This window comes from Oncorhynchus mykiss, chromosome 17 (assembly GCF_013265735.2).
Source record: "Oncorhynchus mykiss isolate Arlee chromosome 17, USDA_OmykA_1.1, whole genome shotgun sequence".
NCBI lineage: Eukaryota > Metazoa > Chordata > Actinopteri > Salmoniformes > Salmonidae > Oncorhynchus > Oncorhynchus mykiss.
The window spans coordinates 89,489,692-89,509,100 of record NC_048581.1 but is presented as its reverse complement, the minus strand read 5'-3'; the positions used below and the strand labels follow the sequence as shown (position 1 = coordinate 89,509,100).

Here is a 19,409-nt window from a genome sequence, read left to right as displayed (position 1 = left end):
TCACCTTCTAGAAACTCTGAATAAGAGTTGGTTATCACCTCCTATAAACTCCGAATAAGAGTTGGTTATCACCTCCTATAAACTCTGAATAAGTGTTGGTTATCACCTTCTATAAACTCTGTTCAAGAGTAGGTTATCACCTTCTATAAACTCTGTTCAAGAGTAGGTTATCACCTCCTATAAACTCTGTTCAAGAGTAGGTTATCACCTCCTATAAACTCTAAAAAAAGAGTTGGTTACCACCTCCTATAAACTCTGTTCAAGAGTTGGTTACCACCTCCTATAAACTCTGTTCAAGAGTTGGTTACCACCTCCTATAAACTCTGAATAAGAGTTGGTTATCACCTCCTATAAACTCTGAATAAGAGTTGGTTACCACCTCCTATAAACTCTGAATAAGAGTTGGTTACCACCTCCTATAAACTCTGAATAAGAGTTGGTTACCACCTCCTATAAACTCTGTTCAAGAGTTGGTTACCACCTCCTATAAACTCTGTTCAAGAGTTGGTTACCACCTCCTATAAACTCTGCATAAGAGTTGGTTACCACCTCCTATAAACTATGTTCAAGAGTTGGTTACCACCTCCTATAAACTCTGAATAAGAGTTGGTTATCACCTCCTATAAACTCTGAATAAGAGTTGGTTATCACCTCCTATAAACTCTGAATAAGAGTAGGTTATCACCTCCTATAAACTCTGAATAAGAGTAGGTTATCACCTCCTATAAACTCTGAATAAGAGTTGGTTATCACCTCCTATAAACTCTAAATAAGAGTAGGTTATCACCTCCTATAAACTCTGAATAAGAGTTGGTTATCACCTCCTATAAACTCTAAATAAGAGTTGGTTATCACCTCCTATAAACTCTGAATAAGAGTTGGTTATCACCTCCTATAAACTCTGAATAAGAGTAGGTTATCACCTCCTATAAACTCTGAATAAGAGTTGGTTATCACCTCCTATAAACTCTAAATAAGAGTTGGTTATCACCTCCTATAAACTCTGAATAAGAGTAGGTTATCACCTCCTATAAACTCTGAATAAGAGTAGGTTATCACCTCCTATAAACTCTAAATAAGAGTAGGTTATCACCTCCTATAAACTCTAAATAAGAGTTGGTTATCACCTCCTATAAACTCTGAATAAGAGTTGGTTATCACCTCCTATAAACTCTAAATAAGAGTTGGTTATCACCTCCTATAAACTCTGAATAAGAGTTGGTTATCACCTCCTATAAGCTCTGAATAAGACTAGGTTATCAACTCCTATAAACTCTGAATAAGAGTTGGTTATCATCTTCAATAACTTAAGTTCAAGAGTTGGTTACCACCTCCTATAAACTCTGTTCAAGAGTTGGTTATCACCTTCTATAAACTATGTTCAAGAGGTGGTTATCACCTCCTATAAACTCTGAATAAGAGTTGGTTATCACCTCCTATAAACTCTGAATAAGAGTTGGTTACCACCTCCTATAAACTCTGAATAAGAGTTGGTTATCACCTCCTATAAACTCTGAATAAGAGTTGGTTATCACCTCCTATAAACTCTGAATAAGAGTTGGTTATCACCTCCTATAAACTCTGAATAAGAGTTGGTTATCACCTCCTATAAACTCTGAATAAGAGTTGGTTATCACCTCCTATAAACTCTGAATAAGAGTTGGTTATCACCTCCTATAAACTCTGAATAAGAGTTGGTTATCACCTCCTATAAACTCTGAATAAGAGTTGGTTATCACCTCCTATAAACTCTGTTCAAGAGTTGGTTATCACCTTCTATAAACTATGTTCAAGAGGTGGTTATCACCTCCTATAAACTCTGAATAAGAGTTGGTTATCACCTCCTATAAACTCTGAATAAGAGTTGGTTATCACCTCCTATAAACTCTGTTCAAGAGTTGGTTATCACCTCCTATAAACTCTGAATAAGAGTTGGTTATCACCTTCTATAAACTCTGTTCAAGAGGTGGTTATCACCTCCTATAAACTCTGAATAAGAGTTGGTTATCACCTCCTATAAACTCTAAATAAGAGTTGGTTATCACCTCCTATAAACTCTGAATAAGAGTTGGTTATCACCTCCTATAAACTCTGAATAAGAGTTGGTTATCACCTCCTATAAACTCTGAATAAGAGTAGGTTATCACCTCCTATAAACTCTGAATAAGAGTTGGTTATCACCTCCTATAAACTCTGAATAAGAGTTGGTTATCACCTCCTATAAACTCTGAATAAGAGTTGGTTATCACCTTCTATAAACTCTGAATAATGATAATAGTGGTGACGTATTACAGACAGACAGACAGAAGAGATGGAAGGTGTGTGGTGAAGGATTACAGACAGAAGAGATAGAAGGTGTGTGGTGAAGTATTACAGACAGACAGAAGAGATGGAAGGTGTGTGATGACGTAATACAGACAGACAGAAGAGATGGAAGGTGTGTGATGACGTATTACAGACAGAAGAGATAGAAGGTGTGTGGTGAAGGATTACAGACAGACAGAAGAGATGGAAGGTGTGTGATGACGTAATACAGACAGACAGAAGAGATGGAAGGTGTGTGATGACGTATTACAGACAGAAGAGATAGAAGGTGTGTGGTGAAGGATTACAGACAGACAGAAGAGATGGAAGGTGTGTGATGACGTATTACAGACAGAAGAGATGGAAGGTGTGTGGTGAAGATTTACAGACAGAAGAGATGGAAGGTGTGTGGTGAAGTATTACAGACAGAAGAGATGGAAGGTGTGTGGTGAAGTATTACTGACAGAAGAGATGGAAGGTGTGTGGTGAAGTATTACAGACAGAAGAGATGGAAGGTGTGTGGTGAAGTATTACAGACAGAAGAGATGGAAGGTGTGTGGTGAAGTATTACAGACAGAAGAGATGGAAGGTGTGTGGTGAAGGATTACAGACAGAAGAGATGGAAGGTGTGTGGTGAAGTCTTATTGACAGAAGAGATGGAAGGTGTGTGGTGAAGTATTACAGACAGAAGAGATGGAAGGTGTGTGGTGAAGTATTACAGACAGAAGACATGGAAGGTGTGTGGTGAAGTATTACAGACAGAAGAGATGGAAGGTGTGTGATGAAGGATTACAGACAGAAGAGATGGAAGGTGTGTGGTGAAGTATTACTGACAGAAGAGATGGAAGGTGTGTGATGAAGTATTACAGACAGAAGAGATGGAAGGTGTGTGGTGAAGTATTACAGACAGACAGAAGAGATGGAAGGTGTGTGGTGAAGTATTACAGACAGAAGAGATGGAAGGTGTGTGGTGAAAGATTACAGACAGAAGAGATGGAAGGTGTGTGGTGAAGTATTACAGACAGAAGAGATGGAAGGTGTGTGATGACGTATTACAGACAGACAGAAGAGATGGAAGGTGTGTGGTGAAGTATTATAGACAGAAGAGATGGAAGGTGTGTGGTGAAGGATTACAGACAGAAGAGATGGAAGGTGTGTGGTGAAGTATTACAGACAGAAGAGATGGAAGGTGTGTGGTGAAGTAATACAGACAGAAGAGATGGAAGGTGTGTGGTGAAGTATTACAGACAGAAGAGATGGAAGGTGTGTGGTGAAGGATTACAGACAGAAGAGATGGAAGGTGTGTGATGAAGTATTACAGACAGAAGAGATGGAAGGTGTGTGGTGAAGTATTACTGACAGAAGAGATGGAAGGTGTGTGGTGAAGTATTACAGACAGAAGAGATGGAAGGTGTGTGGTGAAGTATTACAGACAGAAGAGATGGAAGGTGTGTGTTGAAGTATTACAGACAGAAGAGATGGAAGGTGTGTGATGACGTATTACTGACAGAAGAGATGGAAGGTGTGTGGTGAAGTATTACAGACAGAAGAGATGGAAGGTGTGTGGTGAAGTATTACAGACAGAAGAGATGGAAGGTGTGTGGTGAAGTATTACAGACAGAAGAGATGGAAGGTGTGTGGTGAAGTATTACAGACAGAAGAGATGGAAGGTGTGTGATGAAGGATTACAGACAGAAGAGATGGAAGGTGTGTGGTGAAGTATTACTGACAGAAGAGATGGAAGGTGTGTGGTGAAGTATTACAGACAGAAGAGATGGAAGGTGTGTGTTGAAGTATTACAGACAGAAGAGATGGAAGGTGTGTGATGACGTATTACTGACAGAAGAGATGGAAGGTGTGTGGTGAAGGATTACAGACAGAAGAGATGGAAGGTGTGTGGTGAAGTATTACAGACAGAAGAGATGGAAGGTGTGTGATGAAGTATTACAGACAGAAGAGATGGAAGGTGTGTGGTGAAGGATTACAGACAGAAGAGATGGAAGGTGTGTGGTGAAGGATTACAGACAGACAGAAGAGATGGAAGGTGTGTGGTGAAGGATTACAGACAGAAGAGATGGAAGGTGTGTGGTGAAGTATTACAGACAGAAGAGATGGAAGGTGTGTGGTGAAGTATTACAGACAGAAGAGATGGAAGGTCTGTGGTGAAGTATTACAGACAGACAGAAGAGATGGAAGGTGTGTGGTGAAGTATTACAGACAGAAGAGATGGAAGGTGTGTGATGAAGTATTACAGACAGAAGAGATGGAAGGTGTGTGATGAAGTATTACAGACAGAAGAGATGGAAGGTGTGTGATGAAGTATTACAGACAGAAGAGATGGAAGGTGTGTGGTGAAGTATTACAGACAGACAGAAGAGATGGAAGGTGTGTGGTGAAGTATTACAGACAGACAGAAGAGATGGAAGGTGTGTGATGAAGTATTACAGACAGAAGAGATGGAAGGTGTGTGATGAAGTATTACAGACAGAAGAGATGGAAGGTGTGTGGTGAAGTATTACTGACAGAAGAGATGGAAGGTGTGTGGTGAAGTATTACAGACAGACAGAAGAGATGGAAGGTGTGTGATGAAGTATTACAGACAGAAGAGATGGAAGGTGTGTGGTGAAGTATTACTGACAGAAGAGATGGAAGGTGTGTGATGAAGTATTACAGACAGAAGAGATGGAAGGTGTGTGGTGAAGTATTACTGACAGAAGAGATGGAAGGTGTGTGGTGAAGTATTACAGACAGACAGAAGAGATGGAAGGTGTGTGGTGAAGTATTACAGACAGAAGAGATGGAAGGTGTGTGATGAAGTATTACAGACAGAAGAGATGGAAGGTGTGTGATGAAGTATTACAGACAGAAGAGATGGAAGGTGTGTGATGAAGTATTACAGACAGAAGAGATGGAAGGTGTGTGGTGAAGGATTACAGACAGAAGAGATGGAAGGTGTGTGGTGAAGTATTACAGACAGAAGAGATGGAAGGTGTGTGATGAAGTATTACAGACAGAAGAGATGGAAGGTGTGTGATGAAGTATTACAGACAGAAGAGATGGAAGGTGTGTGGTGAAGGATTACAGACAGAAGAGATGGAAGGTGTGTGGTGAAGGATTACAGACAGAGAGACTGACAGAATGTCTGCACTCATGAATTTATACTTTTAGTCAACGCAGCAACAAAACTACTTACAGACTATCATCAGACGTACGCAGCGATGTCCCTTTTTTTATATATATATATATATATATAAGCCAAGTTCTGTAAGTCTAACGCAACAGACTCAAGGTCAGACTGAAGGGCAATAAGCTGAGGACAGACAGGACAACAGTACCTTTCTCCGCTACGGACAGGTTAGGGTCGCTACAGGGCTTGCACGGACCAATCACCTGGTGGAACAACGCTCGCTGGAAGTTAGTTGGCTGGAGACACAGAAAAGACACATCAACCAATCAATGAACTAAATCAAAAGGTATTTATAAAGCCCTTTCTTTTTGTTTTACATCAGCAGTTGTCAAAAATAGTTGTTTAATTTTTTTTTTAAATTTTTTTTTTTTACAATTACCTGGCCTAAAAAAAGCAAGCAGGAACAGGAAGAACATAAAGTGAGGTACCAGACCCAGAGATGAGGGTCATCCTACTCTGGCAGTACCAGGAAGTACTTCATTACATTCCAATAAGAAGATCTAAAGAGATAGTGATTGAAGCAGAGTAGAAGAAGTACTGACCTAGGATCTGCCCATATAATCATACTGATTATGATCTAAAAGAGAGAAACTGATCCTAGATCAGCACTAATACTCTGAGGATTCTTTGTGGATAAGGGCCCAGAGAAGATAGAGATTGAAGCGAAACGGAGAAGCGTGGGCCAGGCCAACAGTAGCTGTACCTGTCCGTTCTCAGTGATGTTGGGGTACATAGTGGAGCTGGGTCTTTCACGGTGCAGAGGCAGCAGCATCAACATCTCACGGTTGTGTCTGTATTTTTCTGGCAGCGACGGGGAGCCTACCACAGAGGGCAGAGGACACAGAGAGGAACAGAGCATCGAAATTAGACAGAGATACTGAGAGGAGACAGAGAGGAACACAGCATCACAACTAGACAGAGATACTGAGAGGAGACAGAGAGGAACACAGCATCACAACTAGACAGAGATACTGAGAGGAGACAGAGAGGAACACAGCATCAGAACTAGACAGAGATACTGAGAGGAGACAGAGATACTGAGAGGAGACAGAGACGAACACAGCATCACAACTACACAGAGATACTGAGAGGAGACAGAGATACTGAGAGGAGACAGAGATACTGAGAGGACACAGAGAGGAACACAGCATCACAACTAGACAGAGATACTGAGAGGAGACAGAGAGGAACACAGCATCACAACTAGACAGAGATACTGAGAGGAGACAGAGAGGAACACAGCATCACAACTAGACAGAGATACTGAGAGGAGACAGAGATACTGAGAGGAGACAGAGATACTGAGAGGAGACAGAGAGGAACACAGCATCACAACTAGACAGAGATACTGAGAGGAGACAGAGATACTGAGAGGAGACAGAGATACTGAGAGGAGACAGAGATACTGAGAGAACACAGAGAGGAACACAGCATCACAACTAGACAGAGATACTGAGAGGAGAAAGAGAGGAACACAGCATCACAACTAGACAGAGATACTGAGAGGAGACAGAGATACTGAGAGGAGACAGAGAGGAACACAGCATCACAACTAGACAGAGATACTGAGAGGAGACAGAGATACTGAGAGGAGACAGAGATACTGAGAGGAGACAGAGATACTGAGAGGAGAGAGATACTGAGAGGAGACAGAGACACTGCGAGGAGACAGAGATACTCAGAGGAGACAGAGATACTGAGAGGAGACAGAGATACTGAGAGGAGACAGAGAGGAAGAGAACATCACAACTAGACAGAGATACTGAGAGGAGACAGAGATACTGAGAGGAGACAGAGATACTGAGAGGAGACAGAGAGGAACACAGCATCACAACTAGACAGAGATCAGAGCATCGAAACTAGCCACACAAAGAAGGGGTTTGAACCCATTGCTAGTAAGATCTGACTACAGTAGACAACCTACCTCTGATACTGTTGGGGGCAGAGTTCATCATCTGGGACGGAGCTGAGTGGGTGGAGCTCAGACTGGAGGACGAAGGACTGGGCTGAGACAAGAAAGAGAAAATATACTTACAGTAAATGAGCCAGAAACCAGATTATTTACAGTAAATGAGCCATGAGGTACAGTACAGTGAGGTGGGTACAGTGGGTATAGTACAGTGAGGTGGGTACAGTGAGGTGGGTACAGTACAGTGAGGTGGGTACAGTGAGGTGGGTACAGTGGGTAGAGTACAGTGAGGTGGGTACAGTGGGTAGAGTACAGTGAGGTGGGTACAGTGAGGTGGGTACAGTGGGTAGAGTACAGTGAGGTGGGTACAGTGGGTATAGTACAGTGAGGTGGGTACAGTGAGGTGGGTACAGTGGGTAGAGTACAGTGAGGTGGGTACAGTGGGTATAGTACAGTGAGGTGGGTACAGTGAGGTGGGTACAGTACAGTGAGGTGGGTACAGTGAGGTGGGTACAGTGGGTAGAGTACAGTGAGGTGGGTACAGTGGGTAGAGTACAGTGAGGTGGGTACAGTGAGTACAGTACAGTGAGGTGGGTACAGTATGTAGAGTACAGTGAGGTGGGTACAGTGAGGTGGGTACAGTATGTAGAGTACAGTGAGGTGGGTACAGTATATAGAGTACAGTGAGGTGGGTACAGTGAGGTGGGTACAGTGAGGTGGGTACAGTGAGGTGGGTACAGTATGTAGAGTACAGTGAGGTGGGTACAGTATGTAGAGTACAGTGAGGTGGGTACAGTGAGGTGGGTACAGTGAGGTGGGTACAGTGAGGTGGGTACAGTATGTAGAGTACAGTGAGGTGGGTACAGTGAGGTGGGTACAGTATGTAGAGTACAGTGAGGTGGGTACAGTATGTAGAGTACAGTGAGGTGGGTTAGGTACAGTGAGGTGGGTTAGGTACAGTGAGGTGGGTACAGTGGGTAGAGTACAGTGAGGTGGGTACAGTGGGTACGGTACAGTGAGGTGGGTACAGTGGGTAGAGTACAGTGAGGTGGGTACAGTATGTAGAGTACAGTGAGGTGGGTACAGTATGTAGAGTACAGTGAGGTGGGTTAGGTACAGTGAGGTGGGTTAGGTACAGTGAGGTGGGTACAGTGGGTAGAGTACAGTGAGGTGGGTACAGTGGATACGGTACAGTGAGGTGGGTACAGTGAGGTGGGTACAGTATGTAGAGTACAGTGAGGTGGGTTAGGTACAGTGAGGTGGGTTAGGTACAGTGAGGTGGGTTAGGTACAGTGAGGTGGGTACAGTGGGTAGAGTACAGTGAGGTGGGTACAGTGGGTACGGTACAGTGAGGTGGGTACAGTGGGTATGGTACAGTGAGGTGGGTACAGTGAGTATAGTACAGTGAGGTGGCTGCAGTGAGGTGGGTACAGTGAGGTGGGTACAGTATGTAGAGTACAGTGAGGTGGGTTAGGTAGAGTGAGGTGGGTTAGGTACAGTGAGGTGGGTACAGTGGGTAGAGTACAGTGAGGTGGGTACAGTGGGTACGGTACAGTGAGGTGGGTTAGGTACAGTGAGGTGGGTACAGTGAGGTGGGTACGGTGCAGTGAGGTGGGTACAGTGGGTATGGTACAGCGGGTACAGCAGGCACTGCCCTGGTGCAGAGACAGACCTGCATACGGTAGACGTCCTCGGGGTGTTCCATCACCACGCTGTCCGTCAGGATCACCAGGTTACCCGTCTCGCTGGAGGTGTGAGAGGACAGTGAGGAGGACGACTGGCGGATAGACCCCAGCAGATTCAGTGGACTGGGGGAGAGAGAGAGAGAGAGAGAGGGGGGGGGGGGGGGGAGGGGAGAGGAGAGGGAGAATGGAGAGGGAGGGTTGTGGAGGGGGGAGTGAGGGGTGAAGAGAGGGGTGAGGAAAGGTTGGGGATGGGTTGGAGGGAGGGAGGGAGGGAGGGAGGGAGGGAGGGAGGGAAGGTTGGAGAGGGGTGGGAGGGAGGGAGGAACGGTTGGGAGGGAGGGAGGGAGGGAGGGAGGGAGGGTTGGAGAGGGGTGGGAGGGAGGGAGGAAAGGTTGGGGAGGGGTTGGAGGGAGGGAGGGAGGGAGGGAGGGAGGGAAGGTTGGAGAGGGGTGGGAGGGAGGGAGGAAAGGTTGGGGAGGGGTTGGAGGGAGGGAGGGAGGGAGGGAGGGAGGGAGGGAGGGAGGGAAGGTTGGAGAGGGGTGGGAGGGAGGGAGGGAGGAAAGGTTGGGGAGGGGTTGGAGGAAGATTTGTGCCGTGACTCGTGAGAGCACTGAAATCACCTGTGGTAGAGGAAGGCAATTGTATGCATGCCTGCGTGTGTGTGTGACCATATCTCTGTGTGTGTGTGTGACCATATCTCTGTGTGTGTGTGTGTGACCATATATCTGTGTGTGTGTGTGACCATATCTCTGTGTGTGTGTAACCATATATCTGTGTGTGTGTGTGACCATATCTCTGTGTGTGTGTGTGTGACCATATCTCTGTGTGTGTGTAACCATATCTGTGTGTGTGTGTGTGACCATATCTGTGTGTGTGTGTGTGTGTGTGTGACCATATCTGTGTGTGTGTGTGTGTGACCATATCTGTGTGTGTGTGTGACCATATCTGTGTGTGTGTGTGTGACCATATCTGTGTGTGACCATATCTATGTGTGTGTGTGACCATATCTGTGTGTGTGTGTGTGACCATATCTGTGTGTGTGACCATATCTCTGTGTGTGTGTGACCATATCTGTGTGTGTGTGTGTGACCATATCTGTGTGTGTGTGTGACCATATCTGTGTGTGTGTGTGTGACCATATATCTGTGTGTGTGACCATATCTCTGTGTGTGTGTGACCATATCTGTGTGTGTGTGTGTGTGACCATATATCTGTGTGTGTGTGACCATATATCTGTGTGTGTGACCATATCTCTGTGTGTGTGTGTGACCATATCTCTCTGTGTGTGTGTGTGACCATATATCTGTGTGTGTGTGTGTGACCATATCTCTGTGTGTGTGTGACCATATCTGTGTGTGTGTGTGTGTGACCATATCTCTGTGTGTGTGACCATATCTCTGTGTGTGTGTGTGACCATATCTGTGTGTGTGTGTGTGACCATATATCTGTGTGTGTGACCATATCTCTGTGTGTGTGTGACCATATCTGTGTGTGTGTGTGTGTGTGACCATATCTCTGTGTGTGTGTGACCATATATCTGTGTGTGTGTGACCATATCTCTGTGTGTGTGTGACCATATATCTGTGTGTGTGACCATATCTCTGTGTGTGTGTGTGACCATATCTCTCTGTGTGTGTGTGTGACCATATATCTGTGTGTGTGTGTGTGACCATATCTCTGTGTGTGTGTGACCATATCTGTGTGTGTGTGTGTGTGTGACCATATCTCTGTGTGTGTGTGACCATATCTGTGTGTGTGTGTGTGTGACCATATCTCTGTGTGTGTGTGTGACCATATCTGTGTGTGTGTGACCATATCTGTGTGTGTGTGACCATATCTCCGTGTGTGTGTGTGTGACCATATCTCTGTGTGTGTGTGTGAGACCATATCTGTGTGTGTGTGTGTGTGTGACCATATCTGTGTGTGTGAGACCATATCTCTCTGTGTGTGTGTGTGAGACCATATCTCTGTGTGTGTGTGTGTGTGAGACCATATCTGTGTGTGTGAGACCATATCTCTCTGTGTGTGTGTGTGTGAGACCATATCTCTCTGTGTGTGTGTGTGTGAGACCATATCTGTGTGTGTGTGTGACCATATCTCCGTGTGTGTGTGTGTGACCATATCTCTCTGTGTGTGTGTGTGTGTGACCATATCTCTCTGTGTGTGTGTGTGTGACCATATCTCTCTGTGTGTGTGTGTGTGACCATATCTCTCTGTGTGTGTGTGTGTGACCATATCTGTGTGTGTGTGTGACCATAAATCTGTGTGTGTGTGTGACCATATCTGTGTGTGTGTGTGACCATATCTGTGTGTGTGTGTGACCATATCTGTGTGTGTGTGTGACCATATCTGTGTGTGTGTGACCATATCTGTGTGTGTGTGTGACCATATCTGTGTGTGTGTGTGACCATATCTGTGTGTGTGTGTGACCATATCTGTGTGTGTGTGTGACCATATCTGTGTGTGTGTGTGACCATATCTGTGTGTGTGTGTGACCATATCTGTGTGTGTGTGACCATATCTGTGTGTGTGTGTGACCATATCTGTGTGTGTGTGTGTGACCATATTTGTGTGTGTGTGTGTGTGTGTGACCATATCTGTGTGTGTGTGTGTGTGTGACCATATCTGTGTGTGTGTGTGTGACCATATCTGTGTGTGTGTGTGACCATATCTGTGTGTGTGTGTGACCATATCTGTGTGTGTGTGTGACCATATCTGTGTGTGTGTGTGTGACCATATCTGTGTGTGTGTGTGTGACCATATCTGTGTGTGTGTGTGACCATATCTGTGTGTGTGTGTGTGTGTGTGTGACCATATCTGTGTGTGTGTGTGTGACCATATCTGTGTGTGTGTGTGTGACCATATCTGTGTGTGTGTGTGACCATATCTGTGTGTGTGTGTGTGACCATATCTGTGTGTGTGTGTGACCATATCTCTGTGTGTGTGTGACCATATCTGTGTGTGTGTGTGTGTGTGACCATATCTCTGTGTGTGTGTGACCATATCTGTGTGTGTGTGTGTGTGACCATATCTCTGTGTGTGTGTGTGACCATATCTGTGTGTGTGTGACCATATCTGTGTGTGTGTGACCATATCTCCGTGTGTGTGTGTGTGACCATATCTCTGTGTGTGTGTGTGAGACCATATCTGTGTGTGTGTGTGTGTGTGACCATATCTGTGTGTGTGAGACCATATCTCTCTGTGTGTGTGTGTGAGACCATATCTCTGTGTGTGTGTGTGTGTGAGACCATATCTGTGTGTGTGAGACCATATCTCTCTGTGTGTGTGTGTGTGAGACCATATCTCTCTGTGTGTGTGTGTGTGAGACCATATCTGTGTGTGTGTGTGACCATATCTCCGTGTGTGTGTGTGTGACCATATCTCTCTGTGTGTGTGTGTGTGTGACCATATCTCTCTGTGTGTGTGTGTGTGACCATATCTCTCTGTGTGTGTGTGTGTGACCATATCTCTCTGTGTGTGTGTGTGTGACCATATCTGTGTGTGTGTGTGACCATAAATCTGTGTGTGTGTGTGACCATATCTGTGTGTGTGTGTGACCATATCTGTGTGTGTGTGTGACCATATCTGTGTGTGTGTGTGACCATATCTGTGTGTGTGTGACCATATCTGTGTGTGTGTGTGACCATATCTGTGTGTGTGTGTGACCATATCTGTGTGTGTGTGTGACCATATCTGTGTGTGTGTGTGACCATATCTGTGTGTGTGTGTGACCATATCTGTGTGTGTGTGTGACCATATCTGTGTGTGTGTGACCATATCTGTGTGTGTGTGTGACCATATCTGTGTGTGTGTGTGACCATATTTGTGTGTGTGTGTGTGTGTGACCATATCTGTGTGTGTGTGTGTGTGTGACCATATCTGTGTGTGTGTGTGTGACCATATCTGTGTGTGTGTGTGACCATATCTGTGTGTGTGTGTGACCATATCTGTGTGTGTGTGTGACCATATCTGTGTGTGTGTGTGTGACCATATCTGTGTGTGTGTGTGTGACCATATCTGTGTGTGTGTGTGACCATATCTGTGTGTGTGTGTGTGTGTGTGTGACCATATCTGTGTGTGTGTGTGTGACCATATCTGTGTGTGTGTGTGTGACCATATCTGTGTGTGTGTGTGACCATATCTGTGTGTGTGTGTGTGACCATATCTGTGTGTGTGTGTGTGACCATATCTCTGTGCGTGTGTGTGACCATATCTGTGTGTGTGTGACCATATCTGTGTGTGTGTGACCATATCTCCGTGTGTGTGTGTGTGACCATATCTCTGTGTGTGTGTGTGAGACCATATCTGTGTGTGTGTGTGTGTGTGACCATATCTGTGTGTGTGAGACCATATCTCTCTGTGTGTGTGTGTGAGACCATATCTCTGTGTGTGTGTGTGTGTGAGACCATATCTGTGTGTGTGAGACCATATCTCTCTGTGTGTGTGTGTGTGAGACCATATCTCTCTGTGTGTGTGTGTGTGAGACCATATCTGTGTGTGTGTGTGACCATATCTCCGTGTGTGTGTGTGTGACCATATCTCTCTGTGTGTGTGTGTGTGTGACCATATCTCTCTGTGTGTGTGTGTGTGACCATATCTCTCTGTGTGTGTGTGTGTGACCATCTCTCTGTGTGTGTGTGTGTGACCATATCTGTGTGTGTGTGTGACCATATCTGTGTGTGTGTGTGACCATATCTGTGTGTGTGTGTGACCATATCTGTGTGTGTGTGTGACCATATCTGTGTGTGTGTGTGACCATATCTGTGTGTGTGTGTGACCATATCTGTGTGTGTGTGACCATATCTGTGTGTGTGTGTGACCATATCTGTGTGTGTGTGTGACCATATTTGTGTGTGTGTGTGTGTGTGACCATATCTGTGTGTGTGTGTGTGTGTGACCATATCTGTGTGTGTGTGTGTGACCATATCTGTGTGTGTGTGTGACCATATCTGTGTGTGTGTGTGACCATATCTGTGTGTGTGTGTGACCATATCTGTGTGTGTGTGTGTGACCATATCTGTGTGTGTGTGTGTGACCATATCTGTGTGTGTGTGTGACCATATCTGTGTGTGTGTGTGTGTGTGTGTGTGACCATATCTGTGTGTGTGTGTGTGACCATATCTGTGTGTGTGTGTGTGACCATATCTGTGTGTGTGTGTGACCATATCTGTGTGTGTGTGTGTGACCATATCTGTGTGTGTGTGTGACCATATCTCTGTGTGTGTGTGACCATATCTGTGTGTGTGTGTGTGTGTGTGTGTGACCATATCTGTGTGTGTGTGTGTGTGACCATATCTGTGTGTGTGTGTGTGTGTGACCATATCTGTGTGTGTGTGTGTGACCATATCTGTGTGTGTGTGTGTGACCATATCTGTGTGTGTGTGTGACCATATCTGTGTGTGTGTGTGTGTGTGACCATATCTGTGTGTGTGTGTGACCATATCTGTGTGTGTGTGTGACCATATCTGTGTGTGTGTGTGACCATATCTGTGTGTGTGTGTGTGACCATATCTGTGTGTGTGTGTGTGACCATATCTGTGTGTGTGTGTGACCATATCTGTGTGTGTGTGTGTGTGTGTGTGACCATATCTGTGTGTGTGTGTGTGACCATATCTGTGTGTGTGTGTGTGACCATATCTGTGTGTGTGTGTGACCATATCTGTGTGTGTGTGTGTGACCATATCTGTGTGTGTGTGTGACCATATCTCTGTGTGTGTGTGACAATATCTGTGTGTGTGTGTGTGTGTGTGTGTGACCATATGTGTGTGTGTGTGTGTGACCATATCTGTGTGTGTGTGTGTGTGTGACCATATCTGTGTGTGTGTGTGTGACCATATCTGTGTGTGTGTGTGTGACCATATCTGTGTGTGTGTGTGACCATATCTGTGTGTGTGTGTGTGTGTGACCATATCTGTGTGTGTGTGTGACCATATCTGTGTGTGTGTGTGACCATATCTGTGTGTGTGTGTGACCATATCTGTGTGTGTGTGTGTGTGACCATATCTGTGTGTGTGTGTGACCATATCTGTGTGTGTGTGACCATATCTGTGTGTGTGTGTGACCATATCTGTGTGTGTGTGTGACCATATCTGTGTGTGTGTGTGTGACCATATCTGTGTGTGTGTGTGTGTGTGACCATATCTGTGTGTGTGTGTGTGACCATATCTGTGTGTGTGTGTGTGACCATATCTGTGTGTGTGTGTGACCATATCTGTGTGTGACCATATCTGTGTGTGTGTGTGACCATTTCTGTGTGTGTGTGTGTGACCATATCTGTGTGTGTGTGTGACCATATTTGTGTGTGTGTGTGTGTGTGACCATATCTGTGTGTGTGTGTGTGACCATATCTGTGTGTGTGTGTGTGACCATATCTGTGTGTGTGTGTGACCATATCTGTGTGTGTGTGTGTGTGTGTGTGACCATATCTGTGTGTGTGTGTGTGACCATATCTGTGTGTGTGTGTGTGACCATATCTGTGTGTGTGTGTGACCATATCTGTGTGTGTGTGTGTGTGACCATATCTCTGTGTGTGTGTGACCATATCTGTGTGTGTGTGTGTGTGTGTGTGACCATATCTGTGTGTGTGTGTGTGACCATATCTGTGTGTGTGTGTGTGTGTGACCATATCTGTGTGTGTGTGTGTGACCATATCTGTGTGTGTGTGTGTGACCATATCTGTGTGTGTGTGTGACCATATCTGTGTGTGTGTGTGTGTGTGACCATATCTCTGTGTGTGTGTGTGACCATATCTGTGTGTGTGTGTGTGACCATATCTGTGTGTGTGTGTGTGTGTGACCATATCTGTGTGTGTGTGTGTGACCATATCTGTGTGTGTGTGTGTGACCATATCTGTGTGTGTGTGACCATATCTGTGTGTGTGTGTGTGACCATATCTCTGTGTGTGTGTGTGACCATATCTGTGTGTGTGTGTGTGACCATATATCTGTGTGTGTGACCATATCTGTGTGTGTGTGACCATATCTGTGTGTGTGTGTGTGTGACCATATCTCTCTGTGTGTGTGTGTGACCATATCTGTGTGTGTGTGACCATATCTCTGTGTGTGTGTGTGTGTGTGTGACCATATCTCTGTGTGTGTGTGTGTGTGACCATATCTCTGTGTGTGTGACCATTCTCTGTGTGTGTGTGTGTGACCATATCTCTGTGTGTGTGTGTGTGTGTGTGACCATATCTCTGTGTGTGTGTGACCATATCTCCGTGTGTGTGTGTGTGTGTGTGACCATATCTGTGTGTGTGTGACCATATCTCCGTGTGTGTGTGTGTGTGTGTGACCATATCTCTGTGTGTGTGTGTGTGTGACCATATCTCTGTGTGTGTGTGTGTGTGTGACCATATCTGTGTGTGTGTGTGACCATATCTGTGTGTGTGTGTGACCATATCTGTGTGTGTGTGTGTGACCATATCTCTGTGTGTGTGTGACCATATCTCTGTGTGTGTGTGTGACCATGTCTGTGTGTGTGTGTGTGACCATATCTGTGTGTGTGTGACCATGTCTGTGTGTGTGTGTGTGACCATATCTGTGTGTGTGTGTGTGACCATATATCTGTGTGTGTGTGTGACCATATCTGTGTGTGTGTGTGTGTGTGTGTGTGAGACCATGTCTGCGTGTGTGTGTGTCCATATCTGTGTGTGTGTGTGTGTGTGTGTGTGTGTGTGACCATATCTCCGTGTGTGTGTGACCATATCTCTGTGTGTGTGTGACCATATTTGTGTGTGTGTGTGTGTGTGACCATATCTGTGTGTGTGTGTGTGACCATATATCTGTGTGTGTGTGTGTGTGACCATATATCTGTGTGTGTGTGTGACCATATCTGTGTGTGTGTGTGTGACCATATCTCTGTGTGTGTGTGACCATATATCTGTGTGTGTGTGTGACCATATCTCTGTGTGTGTGTGTGTGTGACCATATCTCTGTGTGTATGCCTCACCTGTGCCTGTGAATGAGTTTGAAGCTGTCGGGGCTCATGGGGCTGTGCGTAGCCAGGATGCCTCTTGTGGTGCTGACACTAGAACAGGCAGGACTCAGCTTGTCCAGTCCCGGCAGACCCTGTAGAGAGAGAAAACACTAAATAAACGTCCCTTTTTCAGGACCCTGTCTTTCAAAGATAATTTGTAAAAATCCAAATAACTTCACAGCTCTTCATTGCAAAGGGTTTAAACACTGTTTCCCATGCTTGTTCAATGAACCATAAACAATTAGTGAACATGCACCTGTGGAACAACGGTCGTTAAGACACTAATAGCTTACAGACGGTAGGCAATGAAGGTCATAGTTATGAAAACTTAGGACACTAAAGAGGCCTTTCTACTGACTCTGAAAAACACCAAAATAAAGAATTCCAGGGTCCCTGCTCATCTGCGTGAACGTGTCTTAGACATGCTGCAAGGAGGCATGAAGACTGCAGATGTGGCTATGGCAATAAATTGCAATGTCTGTACTGTGAGACGCCTAAGACAGCGCTACAGGGAGACAGGACGGACAGCTGATCGTCCTCACAGTGGCAGACCACGTGTAACAACACCTGCACAGGATCGGTACATCTGAACATCACACCTGCGGGACAGGTACAGGATGGCAACAACAACTGCCCGAGTTACACCAGGAACGCACAATCCCTCCATCAGTGCTCAGACTGTCGGCAATAGGCTGAGAGAGGCTGGACTGAGGGCTTGTAGGCCTGTTGTAAGACATCACCAGCAACAACGTCGCCTATGGGCACAAACCCACCGTCGTTGGACCAGGCAGGACTGGCTGATGAGACAGGACTTCACTGATGAGTTGCGTTTTTGTCTCACCAGGGGTGATGGTCGGATTCGCTTTTAACGTCGAAGCAATGAGCGTTACAGCAGGATCGATTTGGAGGTGGAGGGTCCGTCATGGTCTGGGGCGATGTGTCACAGAATCATCGGACTGAGCTTGTTGCCATTGCAGGCAATCTCAACGCTGTGTGTTACAGGGAAGAAATCTTCCTCCCTCATGTGGTGGTACCCTTCCTGCAGGCTCATGACGTGATGCTCCAGCATGACAATGACCCTCCAGCATGACAATGCCACCAGCCATACTGCTCGTTCTGTGCGTGATTTCCTGCAAGACAGCAATGTCAGTGTTCTGCCATGGTCAGCGAAGAGCCGTGATCTCAATACCATTGAGCACATCTGGGACCTGTTGTCTCGGAGGGTGAGGGCTAGGGACATTCCCCCCCAAAATGTCTGGGAACTTGCAGGTGCCTTGGTGGAAGAGTGGGGTAACATCTCACAGCAATAACTGGCAAATCTGGTGCAGTCCATGAGGAGGAGATGCACTGCAGCTGGTGGCCACACCAGATACTGACTGTTACTTTTGACTTTAACCCCCCCTTTGTTCAGGGACACAATATTAAATTTCTGTTAGTCACATGTCTGTGGAACTTGTCTAGATGTAGAAAGTGGAGTTGACCCTAGTCTAGATGTAGAAAGTGGAGATGACCCTAGTCTAGATGTAGAAAGTGGAGTTGACGCTAGTCTAGATGTAGAAAGTGGAGTTGACCCTAGTCTAGATGTAGAAAGTGGAGTTGACCCTAGTCTAGATGTAGAAAGTGGAGTTGACCCTAGTCTAGATGTAGAAAGTGGAGTTGACTCTAGTCTAGATGTAGAAAGTGGAGTTGACCCTAGTCTAGATGTAGAAAGTGGAGTTGACCCTAGTCTAGATGTAGAAAGTGGAGTTGACCCTAGTCTAGATGTAGAAAGTGGAGTTGACTCTAGTCTAGATGTAGAAAGTGGAGTTGACCCTAGTCTAGATGTAGAAAGTGGAGTTGACTCTAGTCTAGATGTAGAAAGTGGAGTTGACCCTAGTCTAGATGTAGAAAGTGGAGTTGACCCTAGTCTATATGTAGAAAGTGGAGTTGACTCTAGTCTAGATGTAGAAAGTGGAGTTGACCCTAGTCTAGATGTAGAAAGTGGAGTTGACTCTAGTCTAGATGTAGAAAGTGGAGTTGACCCTAGTCTAGATGTAGAAAGTGGAGTTGACCCTAGTCTAGATGTAGAAAGTGTCAGTCCGGCTACGTGTACTGAATGTTTTCTGAGCCTGTTGTACCGTCAGCAATAACCGGGTCACAGCATGGGACTGCCGGTTCCTAAACCACTTGTCAGCATCCCTCCATCCGGCAAGTAGTGAGGAAAACGCTATCTGGAGATTTATGTGTATGATTGAATATCTGACTGAAGTTACGTCTAGAAACAACTTCACCAGACAGAAGTGGATAAGGCTCAAAGGACACATCTTGAGAGACTGCTGAAAAAAATCCATTCACATAGAGACTGCTGAAA

At 45.4% G+C, this 19,409-nt stretch overlaps 1 protein-coding gene across 1 annotated transcript in view; it reads right to left on the bottom strand.

Annotated features, from left to right (window-relative positions):
* LOC110493302 (dedicator of cytokinesis protein 3) overlaps positions 1-19,409 on the bottom strand; it is a 359,646-nt gene that overhangs the window by 13,295 nt on the left and 326,942 nt on the right. The window contains exons 46-50 of the mRNA XM_036950940.1: positions 17,033-17,151; positions 9,073-9,208; positions 7,416-7,497; positions 6,195-6,310; positions 5,640-5,727 (exon numbers count right to left, since the gene is read on the bottom strand). Coding sequence (XP_036806835.1) covers positions 5,640-5,727; positions 6,195-6,310; positions 7,416-7,497; positions 9,073-9,208; positions 17,033-17,151 — 541 coding nt within the window. The remainder of the gene's footprint in view (positions 1-5,639; positions 5,728-6,194; positions 6,311-7,415; positions 7,498-9,072; positions 9,209-17,032; positions 17,152-19,409) is intronic.